The sequence below is a fragment of the Falco biarmicus genome, chromosome 7 (genome assembly GCF_023638135.1).
Source record: "Falco biarmicus isolate bFalBia1 chromosome 7, bFalBia1.pri, whole genome shotgun sequence".
NCBI lineage: Eukaryota > Metazoa > Chordata > Aves > Falconiformes > Falconidae > Falco > Falco biarmicus.
Genome location: NC_079294.1, coordinates 21,038,982 through 21,059,483, shown reverse-complemented (window position 1 = coordinate 21,059,483; position 20,502 = coordinate 21,038,982). Strand labels below are relative to the sequence as shown.

The 20,502-nt window shown below is 39.9% G+C and overlaps 1 protein-coding gene across 4 annotated transcripts in view; it reads left to right on the top strand.

The window, feature by feature from the left end:
- Nucleotides 1–20,502, top strand: part of DCAF5 (DDB1 and CUL4 associated factor 5) — a 77,438-nt gene that overhangs the window by 49,229 nt on the left and 7,707 nt on the right. For all 4 annotated transcript variants that reach the window (XM_056344828.1, XM_056344831.1, XM_056344830.1 and 1 more), the window contains exons 7-8: nt 6,320–6,386; nt 17,383–17,510. In XM_056344828.1, the coding sequence (XP_056200803.1) occupies nt 6,320–6,386; nt 17,383–17,510 (195 nt within the window). The remainder of the gene's footprint in view (nt 1–6,319; nt 6,387–17,382; nt 17,511–20,502) is intronic.

Here is a 20,502-nt window from a genome sequence, read left to right as displayed (position 1 = left end):
CCCACCATGGAGGTGTGCAAGGCAGCTCTTCTCGTATGCTCAAGAGGAGTTAAGACTTCAGCCTAGCAGCTTGTCACCTATACAGATTATCTGTTGTCACAGAGAAAAAAAGCAAAAGCCTACACCCCGCCCATGAGTTATATTATATTACAGGCAATATATGGAGGAACTGTACCTCCTGCCTGTTAAAGGAGCTGTGCAAAGCACCAGCAGAACTGTTTCAGATTTGGATGCCTCTATGCTGCTTCCCTAGTGTGTGGATTTTGCATTACTTTAAGAAGCTAAGGGACAGCTTGCTAAAAGCCTGAGGAAAATTCTGACTTCTCTGATCTTTTCTGCCCCGGGTTTCATTGGCCCCTCTGAGGAAAGGACAGACATGTTCAAGTGCGTGGGAACTGAGATTTAAGAAGTTTAGTCTCTGTCAGAGCTGACTGGTTAGTAAAGCTGTAAGCAGCAGCATGGAATTTGAGTCTAACAAGCATTTTCCTGTTAGTAACTTAGCAGCAATCACTTATCAAATGTTTATCATCTCTGTACCATTACTCATGACCTCATTCATCTATTTATATGATGATGGTGCTTTTTGGTTTGTGCTTTTAAGGCAAATTCTCCTACATTCTTTCCCTTCTTCCCTACGTTAGTAGGGCCATTCAAAAGACTTGCTGATAATTTTGGAAAAGTGATCCATGTCTGCTGGTCTCTCATCCAGGGTCAAAAGCTTTAAAATGTCGCTGATATAGGTCATAAGTAAGAGGAAATTTTATGGAAGCAGGAAATGTGCATGTTGGAAACTGTAAAATAAGATTTGATTTAGATACAGTTTTATTGAAATACTCTAGTAGCACCTGAGGAAATAGAGTTTGTGGGATTTCGAAAGCTTTCAAACTGGCAGTGGTAAGAATAAAAATAAATTCCCCAGAATGGTAGTACTCTGCAAAATGCAATGCTAATGCTACTGTTACAAGACTAAAGCTGCAGCAGATTAGATCTCCCATTTATTTATATCAACTGCTGTAATTTCCTTGGGGAGAGAGAAAATGAGAAGAGTTACAGTGGAATGAGTGGGGAGCCCTAGTCCGAAGTAATTCTGCCAGATTCCTGATGATAGTTCATTTTATGCGTACTTGAAGCTCAGACTGAACTTGTGTTTTCTCCAGCTGCAGACTCTAACCACGCCTGAGAGTTTTCTTCCTTCTAAGGCAAACTTCTGAATCAGCAGCTTGTAGTCGTCTGGAAGCCTTTTCCTGTCATTGTTGCTAACAGCTAGACATAGAAGCTGATTCTTCCCTTCTAAAAAAACTCTGATATTAATTATTAGCAACTGTTCTTCTGTCTAATCTCATGTTCATGTGAATATTGTGAATGTTAATTTCCGAAGTCCTGGTCAGATACAGCAGCAAAAATGCAGACAATGAGGCAGGTGGTTTTAATATTGGTCTCTCCTGCCAGACATCTGAGCATCTGAGCTGCTCACACGGTGTCTGCTCTGATTCAGAATTCAGCACTGCACTGGTTCCTGAGGTTATGTTCTCCTTAGAGTTTGTCTTTTGGTTGGGGGGAGGAGGGAGAGTGCATTTACTTTAGCCATTTACTTGTCTCTGTGAATGTGCATGGTTTTGCCTCTTACTGGCTTGCCTCTGTGATTCGATTATCTGGGCTTTTGTTCTTAGAGTAAGTAGAAGGTAGTCTGCCAGGAATTACGTTTTACACATCTCAGGACCAAAAATCCTTGGCCACAATTGAAGTGGAGCCTAAGCATATGCAGCATGACGTTCTTTCATCTACCCCACCCCAACCCCTTCTTTTTCTTTTCTTTCTGTTCCTCTCTTTTAATCTACTCCTTTCCCTCATGATTTCAGTCGTATTAACTAGGGCTTGGTACACTTGATAGCAATTATTTCTTTGAATTTTCTGGTAGTAGGGACTGACTTTTGCGTTTTTTCAATCCTTATTCTGTAACTTTCAACTACTGTGTAAAACTATTGGCTTATTGTTACACTAATAATGAATACATCAAAGAAAAATTTTCACAGATCCTCTTGTAAATGTCCTAGTAATGTCAGTCCAGCTGTGCTCTCCAGAGGCCTTGGGTTCCCATTGTCTTGTGCTGAGAGTACTAACTGGAATTTAGTTTCTTTTTCAAATGTCATGGAAGAGACATGTTTCTGGCTTTTAGCAACTTGTGCATCTGCTCTTGAAGCTTCAGCTGGCACATCTTTCTTGCAATAGCTGCAGTCATAAAGTTGTGCTTCTGGCAATCTCTTGGTTTCTGTCTGAAAAGCCAAATTCTACTTCTCAGACCCCTGTCACCTGGTCTTACAGAAAAGGACAAAGGGAATGCATTTGGGGCTTCAATTCTATATTGTGAGAACAGCAGGAAAACATGTACCTCAGAGGTATCCTAACAGGGAAAAAGAGTAGAAAACTGTGCTACAGTGGTGGCAGTGGAGTGGCAGAAATACCAAGTAGTTGGATATTTTGTGGAATATAATCTATTTCTGATAATTATTGGCAGAGCTAGCCATTGAAATGAAATATAAATTTATATTAAAAGCTTGTAACTCACAGCCCATTGCTTACAGCATCAAACTTGTGTGATGACTTTATCAATTGTTTTTGGCAGTTACTGTTGGCTGTCTCAATTGCAAGATTAAACCCATAAGTACTTCTTCAGAACAGCTCAGATCGTGAGCTGAGTTTTGTTCTGTGACTAGACATAAATTGCAGTGTAGATGCTTTACTCATTCCTACTTGTTTTCTCTTAATTCACTCCAGAATACTTTGGCCAAGTGTATTTGATTGGTGCAAATGACGTTAGGCTAGAAGACTGTAATGAAGCATAGGACTTCATGGTGCTTTTAAGTAGGTAGGAACTATCTTAACTGGAGATAATTGGGTTGAGTATCAGTGCCATTGGAGATATTCAAGAGCTGTCTGGACATGGTCCTGGGCAGTCAGCTCTAGGTGACCCTGCTTGAGCAGGGTGGTTGGACCAAATAACCTCTGGAGGTCCCTCCCAACCTCAGCCGTTCTCTGATTCTGTGAACTACTTTAAGATACTTAGCCAATTTCTTTCTTTAAATTCCCCAAATTGTGACCACCTGAATTCATGCAAGTGTATGTGCTGAACTGTAGTTTATGCCCCTGTGTATGTGGCCTAAGCTTGTTTTCCCATTGGAGTTTCCATGAAGCGGTGATGCAGTGTAAAGGTTTCAGGTGGGCATTTTCCTGACACTGCCCATTCTCTCCCCACATCCCACCTTCCCATCCCCAACCCCCAAAACAGCCCCAATCCACCAAGATGATTATTTCCCTTCTTACTTTGGTAATCTTTGAGAAAATAGAATCAGAAGAGAGCTCTGGAGGTCATCTGACTTAAGCTGCTTCTCAGAGCAGAACATCTTCAAAGTCAGATCAGGTTGCTCAGGGAATTATTTGTCCAGGTAAATTTTGGATCTGCAAGGGCAGAGATTCCACTGCCTTTCTGGGGACAAGTTGTAGCGTTTGTTACGCTCCTCCTAAACATGCTGTTCCTTTGTGTTCAGCTGCAATTTCCCTTGCTGTGACTTGTGACTGTTGCTTCCTGAGTGTCCACTGCATGCCTCTGAGAAGAGTCTGTCCCCAGCTGCTCTGTATTCCTTCAAACAGTGGGAGACTCTTGAGGTCCACTCTGTGTCTTCATTTTCTCTTCTGGCTAAATAAGCCCAGTTCCTTCAGCTTTTCCTCACAGGTCATGTGCCTTCAGCCCCAGCAGCCCTCCTGCACTGTCCAGTTCATTAGTGTTGCTCTTGTATTGGGGGACCCAAATTGAACATAATACTCCAGGTATGGCCTCAAAAGTATGGCCAGGTAAGGGTAATAATCACATACTAGACCTCCTGGTTCCACTGTTGATAGTGCAGTCAAATTACTTTTAGTCCCCATCACTGCAAGGGCACTCTAAATTTTGCTATCTCCAAACCGAAACAGAGTATATTCAGATGGGTGGTCTTTGTAGGTAGTATGTTCTTTTGTAGTGGACAGTGATACACCAGATTTCCTAGACAGTTAGCCATTGAGCCTTACAGCATACACTGTGTTCCTCTGCAAATCAGTTTGGAAGCTGATTTGAAGAGTCTCACAAACATTTTATTCCCTGCACGTATGTACTGTGATTTTTCTGGTTTGTGCCTTGTGCAGGATATCTGAAATCTGTCACTTTGGGGCCTGTCATTGTTGGTAGGTTTGTTTAATTTAGGACGTGAAATGCTGAATGACTCTCATATTAAGTTGTTAGAACTCATTTGATTATTTTTTTTAAAGGGTGTTAAGATCATAAATTCAAGATACGAGCTTTCTAGCTATTTTAGAAGTCTCCATTTTCCCCCACATGTCCTAGGCAAATCAATTGCTGCTTCAGCCATTCAATTTGGTAATAATTACTAAAAATGTGCAACATCTTTATAACTTTAAACAAGACCTTTTTTTTTTTTTTCCCTCCTGTGTAGCGTTTCCTCTGTAACAAAGCATTTTAGAGGTGCTTGCTTTCTGATCGCTGGGAGGTTGCCTATATGAGCCCTAATATGTGTAGTTTTGGCACAGTGGCTCAGCCTGCTGTGGGCTAACATTTATGAGCAGTCAAATGAAAGGGAAGCGCATATTTCTGGCACTGATCAGGTCAGTTTGGCAGAGGTAAGCTGCCTAAGTGCTTGAACATGTTGACTTGTAGACATAACTTTCTGGCTTGGAAAGTATGGGTTTATAAGTGATGCAGAACTAGCGTGCACAAGTTTTTAAAGGCATTTCTGTTTGATCAGTGCTTCGTATCTATCAGAAAATTAGCATAATTGCATTCATAACTGCTTACTGACATCCTACATCCTTAAAAATAAGAGAAAAAAGAATGCTTGGACTGTGATAGTAGGAAACCAGAGAAGGGATTTCAGTGGTTGGTTATTGCATTTTTGTGGCTGGAAACATCTGAACACTGCACTAACTTAATTAGCATTGCAAACGGAATGTATGCACATTTATAGCCATTTTCTCAGTGTTAGAGTGTATTTTTATTTGCTTCTCAGTCCTGTGTTATTCCAGGACTTGTCTCCTCACTGCTTGATGTTACTTTGCCCGATGAGTTTATGTATCCCTGGAGGATGAATGACAGAAACCAGTTATATCTGAGCCAAACAAAACAGAATTTGTCTCCTATCAAAGGTTAGAAGAGGGACAGACTTGCTCCATTTCTTTTTCTCGCTTCCTTCTACCCTAATAACAACAAAATGAGAAACCCAGCTTCTTGACTGTACTGATTAAGCAGAAGCCTTAAGTCACTTGAGGGCTAGAGATTTATTTACACTGTCTACACCGGTATAACTAGAACTGGAATCTTCCCTTGGCTCTACTACATGTCATCTCATCTCTAATTTGAGGGAGAAATAAATGACAGGGAGTACAGTTTATTGGAGAAGAGATACTTGGAGACACAGTTTGTGACCTCTGATAACTGAGAGGCATAAGCTTTTTACCATATCACATGTCACCTGTTATTCTACTGCATGTTTGTAGTATATTAAGCTACTTCAAATTGCATATTGCCTAAACTTCTGTACAATAAAGAGATTGCTTATCTTTCATGCACTGTTGAAAAATGGCAGCTTTCCATCTCTCCAGAGTAACTATAACCAGGAAAAAAATGAACAGTGTGATAAATGTGGTGGTTTGTTGGTTGGTTGTTTTTTGTTGGTGTTTTTTTTTTTTTAAATCACTTGAGACTTGCTGATAGTGAATTTTTAGCTTTGGTTTTGTTCAGTTTTCAAGGTTTTCCTCAGTGACTGACTTTTGATGGTCTTGGTAGACTGATTAAGCCAGACTTAATCTGTTGTGCTTTTTGTGTAATGGACATGCTAGCTCTTTTCTTAGGTATGTGTTTGATAGAGTTTGCTGTGGTAGTTCAAGAGATGAGAAGAAAAGATGAAAGACTTTGACGTTAAGAAAAGACCAGAGTTGCAGGCTGTGAGATATGAGAGCTTGATCTAGACACGCTTGTATTAAAGCCAACCAAAATCTATAACCTTATTTAGCAAAGAAAACATACGCTTTGGGCAGTAGGCATCAGGTACATGAAGCATGCTTTTAAATTTTGGTCTCATTATATTCATGCAACATTTTGGTGTTGATACCCCCGTTTAAAGGTAAGTTGATCACCAAGGTGTAAAGAATGATACAAATTATCTTTTTTCCCCTCATTTTTGGTTTGAAGAAACTAGATGAACAATAAAATAACATAACATAATTCAAGTGATACTTTCTGGTAAACTGCTTTTATTTTTATTCCTAACAGTACATCCTTTCGGGCTCTGATGACTTCAATTTGTATATGTGGAGGATTCCTCCAGATCCAGAAGCAGGTAAGTTTTGTTGTTTGGGATGGGACAGGTGTCTGACAAATACTAGTTGGGTTTGAAAAATTTGAAAAATTGCTTTTGTCACTCAGCCTCACAATCAGAGCAATTCTGATGAAGGCTGGATGGGGAAGAGTTTGCAAATGCCTAATCCAGTCTCTGGTTAACAACGCCAATGCAATCTTATCATGCTAATTGTATTTCTCTTCTCGTATTATGATCATTTAAATCTTCTAGATGAGCTTTTGAAGAGAAAGAGTTGTGGCTGGAGCAGGGTGTGTCTCTCCTCCCTCTTGTCTACCCACACTTGCTTCTAAGCAGATCTGAGTTCACTGAGGAACTTAGGATCATGTGTACTAAGATATTTCATCTCACAAGAAGCTTGCAGCATAAACTGGTGCTGCATGCACAGACTGGTTGTTACAGCTCCAGTGCACTGGCCTCTCTTCCCTTCTTTCTTTCCTTTTACACCAAAATCCTCCCACTGATTTCTAATGCAGAGCAGTTATGATCTGTTACTTTCTCGGTGGAGGACTGCTATCAGTGGTGGAAATGACCACTTCTGACCCTTTCCCATGCTGGGGCAGACATGCTAAGCAAATAGCACTAGCTCAACTCTGTGTGAAAGTATAGGAGGGGGATGTTAAAGTAAAGCAGCAGTATGTGTGGGCTATAACAGTACTGCTGTGGATGCCACAGTTGGTCAGTGCCTAATTTGATACCATCTAGTATTTTGTAGTGTTTGGCAATACCGCGGTCTAAGCCATACAACATCAGCATATCTCTTCTGTTGAAACAAATCTCTGTTCTCTTTTAGAAGGGTGTTGAATCTTGATTGAAAGACACAAGACTTTAGGAAATGTACTACCATTTCTATTTTTAATGGCTCCAGCAGTTTAGACTGTACATTACAACTGTATTGCATAGAATTGAGTGCTATCCTGTGGTCTCAGGTACTCTAGCAACAGTGAGAGCAAATTACAAGCTGTGTTAGAGGTAAAATGAAAATATTTTGTTTCATTTTCAAAGGCTGTTAATCATAGCTCTGTAATCCACAGCTGAGAGGATAACTAGCCTCTAAAAAGTTTGGTTAATGGCAGGGTTTTGAGGAAAATGCCATTCTAACTTTTTGATTGCTTATTTAACCAACATTTAGTGTTGCAGTCCAGAAGTCTTCTAAGATGGTCCTGCTAAGTATATCAGTACCTTGACCTCTATCTTTATGTAGGGTTTGCAGAGACTTCTCCCTGCTTTCCTTTTAATTTGTATGATTTTCTTTTACATTTGACACTGCTTACTACTACTGTTGAAATTTCCTCTTGGTTAAAACAAAGGTTACACACGTTTAGATTGGTTATTTATCTGTAAGTTTTTGTATGGACTGCAGAGTTACATTCTATGCATGTTACTACACTTGTCATGACTCCACTTGTAAATTCTGGACTTGAGGGTTTGTGTTTATTTGGCTGTGATGTTCTTGAAAACTTGTTTTCCCAGGCAGCTGTAGTTGACAAACTTTTTATTTGGAACCTTTGCACAAGGAGCGATAGCTAAAATTACCACAAAACAATGTCATATGTGTTTTGGTCAGCTTTCTTGTTTCTGGTTCTTGTAACTTGAGGAAGGGTGTCAGTAAACTTGCAACATTGCAGTTACAAAATTATTTACTTAATGTCAATTGCCCTCAGTGGTTGGGTAATGAGCTCTGAAGACCCAGTGTGTATGTCTTAGTCTCTTGTAACTTGAGTAGCTCTCTTATGGAAACACTTCAGGAGAACTCACCAGCTTTGTTTTGTTAGACCTAAAGATACAGCTTCTGTGGCAAATAACTCACTAGGCATCCACAGCACCTGTGATGGGCTTATTGAAGTTCTTCATTCAGCTTTTCTTGAAGGGTTGTGCCTGTTTTGAATGTGGTGAAATACCCTTTGTTAAATCTCATCCTATGATTCAGAACAATTGTTTAGCTAGGAAGGTTGCTGTGCTTCCTTCTTGGGAGAAAGAGTCTTGCTGTAAGGATGCAGAGACTTGGAAAGCTACTGCTTCTCATGTTCTAGCTTAAAATAGGAGTGTCTTTGGGTCGGCGACCTGAGGAGGTGGAATGTGGTCTTTCATTTGAAATATTGCACAAACTAGACAGGATGATGTAATGTCCTGTACCGTTGGATGGTATTTTAAATAAAAATATCTCTTCACTGATTTCTACCTTCCAGTTGAATTTAGACATTGTGTTGCTATAAATATTTATGATACAACTCTCTTAAATTATATCAGCTATTGGCAAATACCAACTTTTCTGCAAGCATAGATTTTTAACAGAGCTGCATCCAACTCTTAAATAGATTATTTTGCTTAAGTACAGGTGCACAGTAAGTACTAGCTATCTAATGGTTAGCAGCAGTACTACACAAAAGATGAAGAAAAGTGGGAACACACCAGTCAGACAACTGCAAATGTATTTCAGGTTGGAGGAATGTGGTTACCTGTGTTGGTATTTTGCCAGGAAAATGCAACAAATTCTGGGTTTTTTTTCAAATCTTAATTTAGAGGTGTCTTCCCAGTAGGTTGCATTGAATCATTGCCCTTTAGCTGGAAACTTTGCCAGCGGTTTTGTTTGGTCCAGTTATTAGACAGGATTTACTTTGGGGTGGGGAGTTCTGTGAAAAAAGGTATTTTCTAAGTTGGTTAGGAAGCTATTCTGTTGAAGAGTTTTATTGGCTGTCTTCTTCCACAACTTCAGATTATTCTGAACAGGCCAGAATTTCCTATGCCACAAGGTCAGTTGCTTTTTTACCACCTTTTGTCCTTTCTTGACGATAGAATAGTTTGCGTGTTTTTCCACCTTATTCTCCATCCAAGTACTACCAGCTTTCCACTGTGCTTCAGAAGTAATTGCTGATTGTTTGGTGAATTTGTTAGCCAGTTTTTCTCTTTAAAGTACATATCCCATTCTTCCTCAGAGGCAGAGTTTCTAGCAAAATTCATAGAGTAGTCTGGCAGAAGAAAAGCAGTCCTGAGTTTCTTTTACTTGTCGCCAAGGCAGGCTAGAAGTGAGAAGAGACACCAGCTCTACATAATCTGTCCAGCAAGACTGTTAAGTTACAAGTACTTTAGGCAGTATTCAAACCTGACTCCTATAAACACGATCTCTTTCTTAGTGGTAAAGAATCCCTGTTCAAGACAGAACCTGACATGTCTTGTGGGGTAATAGAGGGCTTAGTAGACCAAATGTTTTGCAAAATAGAATTTACATTCCTCACCCACTACTCTGAATCATCTTTGCAACTCGGAGCTTGTTTCTTGCTTTTGAAATGTTGCTCAGAGATGCTGTGTGAGGGATATGATATTTAGTTGTGACTGAGAAGACAGTTGGGGAACCTTCAGTTTACGTGAGCAGGCTGTCACCAGACTTCTGAAAGCTTCTTCACTAAATCAGAACAGCAAACTGCATTTCAAAACCCCTTTTTAATTCTGTCTTTGTAACTGTGAGCAAGAAAGGGCCTGTCATTGTGGTCCAGTTACTAAATTAAATTGCACCAATTTTCAGCAGAATTGGTGCAATTTTTCTTCCCTTTTTTTTCTCCTTGTTGGTCCCTGTAAGTGCGGACACCTCTTTAGGCTTGAAGAATTTAGCAACAGATCTTTTCACAACATTTGAACAGGGTTATCTCATTTGAGACAGCTTGTGGTTTAAGTTCTCAAAGTTCCAGGCTGATAAGTAAAGATGAATAATAGATGATTAAGTGTTTCTTAATGTCTTTAGCTATTTTTGAGATTTTTTTATATAAGGGGAAACATGCAGATATATACAGATATATATATACACACACCAATTGGGTTGGGGTGGGGAGAAGCCATCTGGCCCAATGGGGAGCATGGTCTGGAAGGTTTGTATTTTTTTAAAAAAATATTTTTCTGAATTGTGGTCTTAGGATCTAAACTGTTTAAGACTGTAGTTTGTCTCTTCCTTCAGGTCAGTGTTGACCATGGTGTGCTATGGAACAATTATTTTGATTATCACAGCAAGTGAGTGATGGAGCAGTGTAGAAGAGATTCTTTGTATTTAGTGGACTGGTTTCCACGTCATGTAGATTGTAATACCAGAAACCTGTGGATATGTCCTAGCTAGATGGCATCTATCAGAAAACAAGGCAGTGTTGGGTGCTTTGTAGTGCTGTAGCCAAGATTCAGCATCCATGAGTGTTTCTCTCACCAGCCTCTTAACCTGTTTAATTTCTAATTTAGCAATAGAAAGCTGAAGGTAGCACTGAGCACTGGGATAAACTGGAGAAGCCTTAGTCCCCAGCAGTTATCCATCTGATTGTGCCAAAGCTTTTTCCTCTTTATTGTATTGAACATGTTTGCAGCTACCAGTACAAAACAAATGCACAGGCAAGCGGTTTTCACACTGCCATTTAAAAAAAAACCCAACCCCCCAGCTACTGGTTGTATGATAATTTCACTTATTTTAGTCCCTTCGTGTTCAGAAAGCCTAGCTGTTGGTAATTTGTGTAGTTCCAGTAACACCGTAAAAAACATTGTGACCTGTGTAGTTAAACGCACAGAAAGAGCAGTCTCTCTCAGACTGGGAGAGTGACAGAGTGGAAAGTGTGTGCCAAAGTTTATTTCTATAGTAATTTTGTCTTAGCTTTCATATTGTTCTTCAGCTCTACTGGTGATAACAACAGTGGGAGTATTGGTATAGATAAGGCATAGATAGATAAGGCAGATATTTAGCAGCAACACAAGAAGGGAGAAAATATACGTCCAAAAATAGCTACTACCACTACAGCTTTCTGCGTAGTCTTTAGATATTTAAATATGATTTTTTTTCTTTGGCTTTTGGAACTTCTGCAGAGGTACAAGACCACCACAGGGCTGGTTCTAGCCGTAGGCTAGGCAAAGTGGGTGATTGCTTGGAAGAGCAGGTTGCCTGAAGCAAGTGCTGACACCAGCCTACTCCTTGTGCTTTCACTGAAGCTCTGCAAGGCCACACGGATGCTTTTACCTGGCCTGGGAGGTGGAGGGTGGGTTCGAAGGTGACAAGGGAAGCAGCCTGCAGGCAGAGTTGGAGCTGCTTTCTTATGGGGAGACACTCCCTTTCGCTCTGTCTTGTAGTAGCAGAAGTCCGAAGCTGGAGTCCCCTGGTGACTCCTCCAAACTGTATCCTCTTACCATGCTGGAAGGAGAAAGGATCATGGCCAACCCTTGCTGTTGTCACCCTATATTTGTTGTAACCAAAGTCAGTTTTGCCTGTGCTGCTGAGAAACCTGGAAGTTGGTCTGGCTGCTGGAGTTAAGATTCCTGATCCCACTGGAAGGGAGGGCCCTGTGCTCTCAGGGCAGGAGTGCTTGTATTTCCGTGTAGCTTCTCCACAGGCAGGTCTCTGAGGAGCAAAGCCATCTGCTGGCATGCATTGTACAAAACAATTACAGGTGTGTGACCGACCAGAGAGAGACTTTTTAAAGAGTCTAAACATAATCTGATGCGTTGAAGGCAGAGGTCCTATATGCTATGCATATTTGCTTGCGTTGTGCTGTGCATTTGCTTTCCAAATTATGGTATCTCTTTTCCATTAGTGCATCGTGACCTCATAGGATCCAAACGCAGGGGCAGTGGCCTACAGTCTAAATGTGTCCTGGATTATTATTAATGAAAACTGAATTAATTTAAAATGAGCTTTCCACTGTAGTGCCAAGTACTACAGTGGAATGGTATGCTATGGCACACTGGCAGCAGCTGCAAATATCTGGTTCTTCTCAGGAATTTTCAGCACTTTGAGTAATTCACAAGGCTTGTATGAAGTTATGCTTTAGTCTGTAGAACATTTCTACCTTATATGAACAACCAGTGGGACTCTTTTTTTTTTTTTTTTTTTTTTTTTTTTTTTCAGAGCCCTAGATAGAAGGGTCCTCTTCTTAATGAGGTCGTTTAATTCCTCTGTTACAGAGCCGGTGGAGGATTGTTCCTTATCCCAGCAAGTTCTCTGGCGCTTTGACAGTTTTTTAGATGTTTGGAACGATGCAGCTTCCATTAGTTTAGAGGCTGTCTGCGTTCTTACAGGATTTCTGCCCTAGGGTGCTTTTTCTAATAATCTGTCACTTCCCTATTTTCCTTATCCTTCAAATAATTCATTCTTCTGGTTTTTTTAAACACCGATACATGTTATGGAACTTGCACATGGCAAGTCAGATTGCTGTCCCAGTATCTCACTCTCCATTATGATCTACCAGTGTTATTTAAAATGTGTTGGTATATACCATCCAGCATGTTCTCAATATGTGAAATGTCAACTCATTTGCATAAATATTTACAAAACTGAATAATTAACAAGGATTTCATTAGCATAATATTTAAAACCTAAAATAGTACAGCAACTTCGTAGACATCTACTACCTTTTGAGGTATTTGAGGCATTGTATTATTCCTTCCTCCTGTCTTTATTGCAGCCTGTAGATAGGCCTTGTGTTGCCATGATATTCTTGTCAAATGTGTGTAGGGGAAACCTCTTTTAAAATGTACACTTTAGAGTTAGCCTTCTTCCAGGTATTATAGCAGGATATTATTTAAAGACTTTTTTTTGAGACTCTGTATTGCCTCACTTTGGAGCACTTATTTGCACGGTGCAGAGGAAGAGGGATTTTCTTGATATTTCATTTTGTGTATCAAATAAAAGCTGACCAAAAAACCAACAACCAGCACAGTTAAAAACGCTGAACCACTACTCTAAACTGTTATTAAGCATAGCAATTTTTGGAAAGTATTGCAAAACCAGCTTCCTTCCATCCCTCCAGTCTAGTAGAGATTAGAAAGTTAGAAACCTTCTAAAATCTGCATAATCAGCCTCTGAAGACTTGAAGACTTTTTTTTTTTAATTAATACTATTAATAACATATATGAAAGCTAATGGCTTCTGTATAAGTGCTGCTTATACACGTGGTAACTATCTAAGAATATAAAAGCTGCCGTGCTAAAAGCAATTGCAGGACTTGTGCGTGCCACTAAATTCAAAAGCAAACAAACAACACCCCTGTCTTCTAAAAAAAAAACCAACCCTAAACCTCAGAAGCAAAATTGGAGTGCTGTTGTGATAGCAGAGGTCAATTCTGCTGAAACAATACAAATGAAAATACCAGTTCAAGCAAAGACACCAAAAAGAAATAGGAATTGTTACACGCGTAAAAAGGAAGATGGCCTCAGGAATTTGAGCAGTTTATGGCCAGCCTCCACTTAATGTACAGATGCACCTTTTTTTTGCCAGCAGACATGAGCAAACTCAACTCACACTGTGAGATGGCTCGAAGCTGTATGGCTGCAGCTCAGCCTCTGCTGGGAGACCAGGGGGATTCCAGGTCCAGGCAAGTCTGGACACAGGCACAGTCTGCCACCCAGGCACACGTGTAACACCGTACCAGCTTTGCTGGACTACTGTAAAATGAAGGGACCGCTGTGAGGATAAGGTTCTGCCTTAAGCACTTCCCTAGAGACACTGCTAAAGCACGTAGACCAAAATTGCATCAAGCAAGGCGGTGTCCAAAAATGAGGTTCTGGGACAGTCTATTATATTTGACACAAAGATTGTCAGAGTGTTGCTGGAGTCAATACTTTTTGGTCTAAATACTTAAAGCCTCTTGTACTACTGGAAAAAGCCGACTGCTAAGATTTGTGATTGCAGTAATCTGCTCCTGGGGGACTTTCTTGTAATTGGGCAGTGAGTTGTTTTAAGGGGCTTTGTAGGGAAGTTCACCTTAACTCTAAGCGGAGTGAAGTATGTTCTAGTACTATGCTTCCTCTGATTTTAATGTTAACAGAAGGAATTTAGGAAACTTCAGTATTAAAGCAGATATCTTCGGAGTTCCTTTTGTAGAATCGTGGAATCAAAGAATGGTTTGGGTTGGAAGTGACCTCTAAAGATCATCTAGTCCAAGCCCCCTGCCAAGGGCAGGGACATCTTTCACTAGAGCAAGAGGCCTCATCCAACCCGACCTTGAACACTTCCAGGGATGGGGCATCTACAGCTTTTCTGAGCAACCTGTTCCAGTGTCTCACCACCCTCATTGTTAAAAATTTCTTCCTTATATCCAGTATAAATGTACACCCTTTCAACTTAAAAATTTGCCCCTTCTTCTGTCGCTAGTGGCCTTGGTAAAAAGTCTCTCTCTGTCTTTCTTACAAGCCCCTTTTATTGAAAGGTGGCTATGAGGTCTCCCTGGAGCCTTCTTTTCTCCAGGCTGAACAGCACCAACTCTATCAGCCTTTCCTTATGGGAGAGGTGTTCACCTCTGATCATCTTTGTGGCCGTCCTCCAAACCCGTTCTAGCATGTCCATGTCTTTCTTGTGCTGGGGCCCCCAGAGCTGAACTCCAGGTCAGGTCTCACAAGAGCGGAGCAGATGGGAAGAACCACCTCCCTCAGCCTGCTGGTCTTGCTGCTTTTGATGCAGTTCAGGATATGATTGGCTTTCTGGGCTTCCAACGCTGGCTGGGTTTGACTACAGCCTAGGGAGAGCTGTGTTCTAGACACTGCATGCCGTGTACTTTTCATCCAGTGCTCTTAGTGTATTGATAAACTGACTTGGAAACGCAGCCCAAAGATATTGGTGCGCTAAATTTGTATTTCATCTCCATTATAATTCTTTCTTCACTCATTGCCTCTCTAACTTCTAACTCTTTTGTAAGTGTTTCATAGGGCATAGTTCTTGTTTTGTACTAAATTCAGGCAGCTAGAGTCCATGGACAGTTAAAACTTGGTTTAGGCATTACTTGGCAACATTTCCTAAGCAAAACGTCTCTTCGTTCCTGAGGCCCTCTTTCCTGGAGCATCGTCTGCTAGGTCAAGACAAACGTGTTGAGAACTGGACTGGATAATACCATCTACCATTGGCTTGATAGAGGGAATTGGATTGACAACTGTGATTTGACTGGAAGGAATGCTGTGGGAGTAGGGCAACTTGCCATCAGCTATACATGTGGTCATGAATGTCTAGCAGGGTGAGCAGAATAAAAGGACATGAGTAATCTCATAAAATGGGAAAGAAAATCAAAAGAACCCAATTTGGCATTTAATGAGCTTGCTGTCCAATCAGTTACTTCTCAGTCAACTTCGCTTACATTGGTGAAATCTTGCTCCAGCTGCTGAAGGCACTAATTTACCTCTGAACCTTTACAGAAAATACAAATGTACCCAAACAAGAACCATTCCAGATATCTCCGTCTCAATATAGTTATCAGTGAAACTGAAACGAGAACAAGTTAACTAGAGTGATAGTGTCCCTTTCAAGTTTTCTTAATTTTAAATGAGACGTCATTCTACATACAAAGTCTTTAAAAAGGCCATGTGTTTTGGTCCTTGGAGTTATTCGCCATCTCTTTTCCCTTCTTCAAGCACATTATCTTTCTATCCCAAAGTGCCGTGAGACTGCAGTTTGCTCTGCAAAAATTGATTTGTGCAACAGAACTCTTTCCAGAAGCAATAAAAAGATCTATCTGCAGATTTTTAGGAGTTGGATGACTCCTTATTTCTAAATCCGTATCATCGTTTGTACACAATGTACACATCAGTCTGGTCTTCAGAGTGTAGTTATAATGAGTGAAAGGGATAGAGTAGTATCTCTCAGAGGAGAGGGGCTGAACAACAAGCTCACTAGCTGCAGCTCTTTATGTAACCTAACAAATGGAAGGTGATGGAGGAATGCCTTCTTTTCTTTTTTTTTTTTTTCTCCCTGACCCTTGTATCTTGCTACCCTGCGGTGTTGATGCAAGCTTTTCTTTGAGAAACATGCATTGCAGGAGAACTCTGACTCAGTTTTAAAAGACGGGTAGTTCAACATTGGACTTAGGGCTTAAACCAGCAGCTATTTCAGCTTGAAAGAGCTCCTGTTGAGGTCAAAGGAGGATAGCAAACATCTTCAGCAAGAAGAACCTAAAGTTTACTTGTTTAGTGTTAAGACAACTGTAAGTAGCACAGAAGCTGATGAAATTATTTAAACTTTCTGTAAGGTGTTCTTATGACCTTTGAAATTGTAAATAGCGTGATTGTTTTCCTCTGAAGTGGTTTTGAGTTTTTACTTCCCTACTTTGAAACATTTTGGTTTTTTTCACTGTAGATGTTAGTCCTAGCATGTTGATTGACACTTGTTTATTCAGATACACTGGTGTGCATTTTAGCAAATTTGTGGTTTGAATTATGTGAGTCTGTTAATATAAAAAAAACACTGTGTGACGGTTTCTTGCTTTGGTGTATAGACCTAGTAAGAGTCAATGACCAAGCAGAAAAGTTGTCTGGCTTCTGTTTTGAGTTTTACCATTAGCACAAAAGCATTCCATTTCAGCTAATTCCCTGCCTTGTGACAAAGCATGATATAACCCGCTGGTCAGATGGTATTATTTCAGGTCCCTCTCTAAGCTTGATTCACAGAAATATTGAGTTGTTATAGATACTGGTCTAGGCAAGGCTATACTAAATACAGCTGTAGTTTAGTAACTCAGTTTGTAGCCTTGAAGATTGCCTCCTTTAAATTCCCATCCATCAGACTAGAGTCAACTATGACAGTAATGAATTGGTGATTTAAAAAATAAATAAAGAAGAGTATAGCTATTAAAAAAGTGAACCTCTTTATTTGCCTCTGCTTCAAATTTACAAACTGTAAGCAGTGTCATGCCTTAGGCACTGTGGTTTCACTGATGATTTCATTAAGTATGTATGTTGTTCTTATTCACATACTTGTCATATTAGGTCAAAATTTTCATTGTTTGTTTAGATAGTTGAATCAGAGTTGGCCTCCAAGGCCTCATTTGCCGGAAGGATGCTTTTCATCAAACTTGCAGCTTTTCATAGCGGCATTGCTCGTAAAATTGGAATTCTGCAGCTAACACAGGCCTTAAAATATTGCAAAATAAAGCTGAAGTGCATTGTCAAATATAATATGACTTTAAATGATTATGAATGAAAGCAATATGAAGATTTAATTATTCATTTAAGTGTGTGCTTGTTTTTCCCCTAGGTGGCATTGGCAGGGTTGTCAATGGTGCTTTTATGGTCTTGAAAGGTCATCGGTCAATTGTAAACCAAGTCCGGTTTAATCCTCACACTTACATGATCTGTTCTTCTGGCGTTGAAAAGATTATAAAGGTAAGATTAAGTATCAGAAAATGTGCTCTTTCAATATTTCAGGAAGAAATGCTTTGTTTTCCTCAGCATCGCTCTTTTCCACACCCATCCTGTCTTCTCATCTTGGTCTTTTGTAAAGTGGTATGTCTCATTTGCTGGCTAAACTGACACAGATTTTTCATTGGGCATTTCAACTTTAAAATCCATTTCAATTTTAAAGGTTTTGGAGTTAGGGGATAAGATCAGAATTTCCTAGTTTTTTACCTTGAAAAAGGAAATTTTTTCCAGTTCCATTCCTTATATAACTGAAATATCACGCAGTCATTCTTGAGGAGAATTTGGTCACAGATGTAATATAATCTTGTAAGACTTCTGATACTTTAGGCTAAAATTTGATAAAAATCTCTCCAAAGACTATTGTTGAGCCTTAGCCTAGCCTGACCTAGCTGAATTTGTCCCAAATGCTACCTCAGGAGCCCTTCTATAATTTTTGTACACACTTCTGCATTGAATCAATTCAGTATACCTTCCTGTGGCTTCCAGAGGAAACAGGACGCTTAATACCTTCCACGATATTTTTTTTTTTTAATCCCCTAAAAAATGTACAGTATTTTTAGAAAGTTTGTTCCTTTTTATGTGGAAAGTAAAGAGATAAAAACTTTGTTAGGTTCTGAAACTTTCTTTTATTAAGGAAAGACAGCCAATACTGTGTGAGCAAGGCAGTAACTTTTTTGTCATTTCTAGTAGCAGAGGTTGAGGGTGGGGAGGCAGAAAAATGCTACACTAATGTACTTTACATTCTGCTTCCATAGAAATTTTGCTATAATTTAGGTCTATCAACAAGATGTATGAGGCCAGAATGATTTAATTTTTAAGTAGGATAATGAGAACTGATGCTGCTTCTAACTTTGGTGAATGACTTCATAAAAGTCTTACCTGCATGTGGCACTAAATGAGGTTGCTTGAGTATTAGTAAACACTTCAGTCACCTACAAGATGACTGAATGAACTTTTCCTACAAAGGAATGTTTTATTGGTCTGCCACTTACGGACCAGAACTGGCCCAAAATCCTGGGACCATGGCCCAATGCCAGGCTGCATCACTTGCATGACAAGTATTGTCAGCAGTTGGCTTCTGACTGTAGTTTAGCTTTCCTTCTCTTCTGTCTTCCACTGGTACTTTAGTTTGCTTTTCTACTTCTTTCTTCATCTGTGTCCCTCTGACAGGTTTGATCACAAATCTATCAATACAGTGTTTGAACAAAAGTGCATTGAACAGTCTTACCAAGTCACTGATTTTTTCAATTTCCAAGTAATCAAACTGCCACTGTTTAACAACAGTTTTGCCAGAGGCATTTCTTTTGCTTTGGGAACTTGATTCATGCAGCTTGAATTCTCCCTTTTGGATTTTAGATCTGTTGACCCTTCACCCTATGAATCCTTCCTGCGTGAGTGTGCTTAGACTGTTGGATTAGCATTGGTATAAACATCCCCTGTGTTGCTTTTGTGTACTTCTGCTAGGGTTTTGGCAGGGTTATTTTTTTGCCTAGTGATTAAAAGGTTAGTTCGATTAAGGCTCCAGTCACAGGTTGTGTAACTCTTTCAAAGACACCTCTGCTTGAATGCTTCCTTAGAAGAGAATGCCTGGTGTGTCACAGTATGTGCAGTGAAACTCATGTAGTTGCTTTGAAGGAGCTGAATTCCCCAAACATTGTAAGCTAGAAACAAATTAAGGGAAAGGTGTTTAATGTATTAACTTTATTAGCGAGCCAGAACTTCTTACTCCTTTGTTGTATGTCATTTTGTCTCAGCTTGTAATGGGCTTTGTTTGGGGATCAGGTTGTTCTAAGGCTCACATCTTGTCTGATCTGCATGACTTCACTCTTTAAAAGTACTGTCTTCGTGAACAGCAGTTTGTGGGTGTCCATACAATGGTGGTTTCTTCTTCATTCCAGCTACTTCTACAGATAGGCTGGAGGCTAGTAACTGCCACTAGAAGAAGGGCAAAACAGGAAAAACAACAGCAGCAGTTCCGAGGGGCTATTTACTGCCTTAAACCCAGCTGGGAAGACAAGTCCTTCCCTTGCCTGGCTGTCCTTCTTTCCCCCATGTAATTGCTTGATTGCTTGCTCGGAGAAGTTGAGGTGGCAAGAGGAAGAGCAATAAATAAAAATTGTAGTTAGGGTTTTTTTATGTTTTGTTGGGTTTTGTTTGTTTGTTTTAATCACTTCTTTAAGAAGTGTCCTTCCTCTTACTGTCCTTCAAGTGTCTTCTAAAAATCTTTCTGGAATTAAATCACAGAAGATAACTTCACTGTGGTTCGCTGATATTCCATACCCTCAATTTTAGAAACTCTGTGATGAATTAAAAATGTGGATGTAAGTAGTTGTTTATCCGAGTCCTTAATTTTTAGACGAGCTGCCCTAAATTTAGTACTTCTAGAAGTGAGGAACTGATAGCAGCAGCATCAAGGCATGATACAGACAAGCCATTCAGTAATTCCACGTGCTTCTGCCAACACACTTGCTATTTTAATGCTGATTGCAAATGAGATACAAATTCATCTCAGGTCTAGCCCTGCTGAAATGAATAGTATTCACACAAATGATTTTGACCTTTGTGGTTATGAGGTTTTTTTGCTTTGGTTTTATTTTGTTGTACAGCACCTACAAGAATATAATTCAGTAACTCAGTGGTTCAGGGTTTGATTTCTGCTAGGTTTGAGAATATAGTTGATAAGATGCAGGGGGTGGAACAGTGAATATCCAAGTGAGGAGGTTTCAGAAACCTAAAATAAGACTCAGCAAGCTCATAAATAAAGGATACTAGAAGCCTTCACTCCAGACAGTGTACGCTGGACACATCAACTCAGATGAATTGTTCATTGCCCTCCATTTCAGAAACCTGAACCTCAGTAAAGCTGTATGGAAAAGCACAGCTGTGAACTAAAAATCATCATTTGCAGCAAGCATTCACCATGAGGGCTAAAGCAATATAAAACAGAGAAATACCA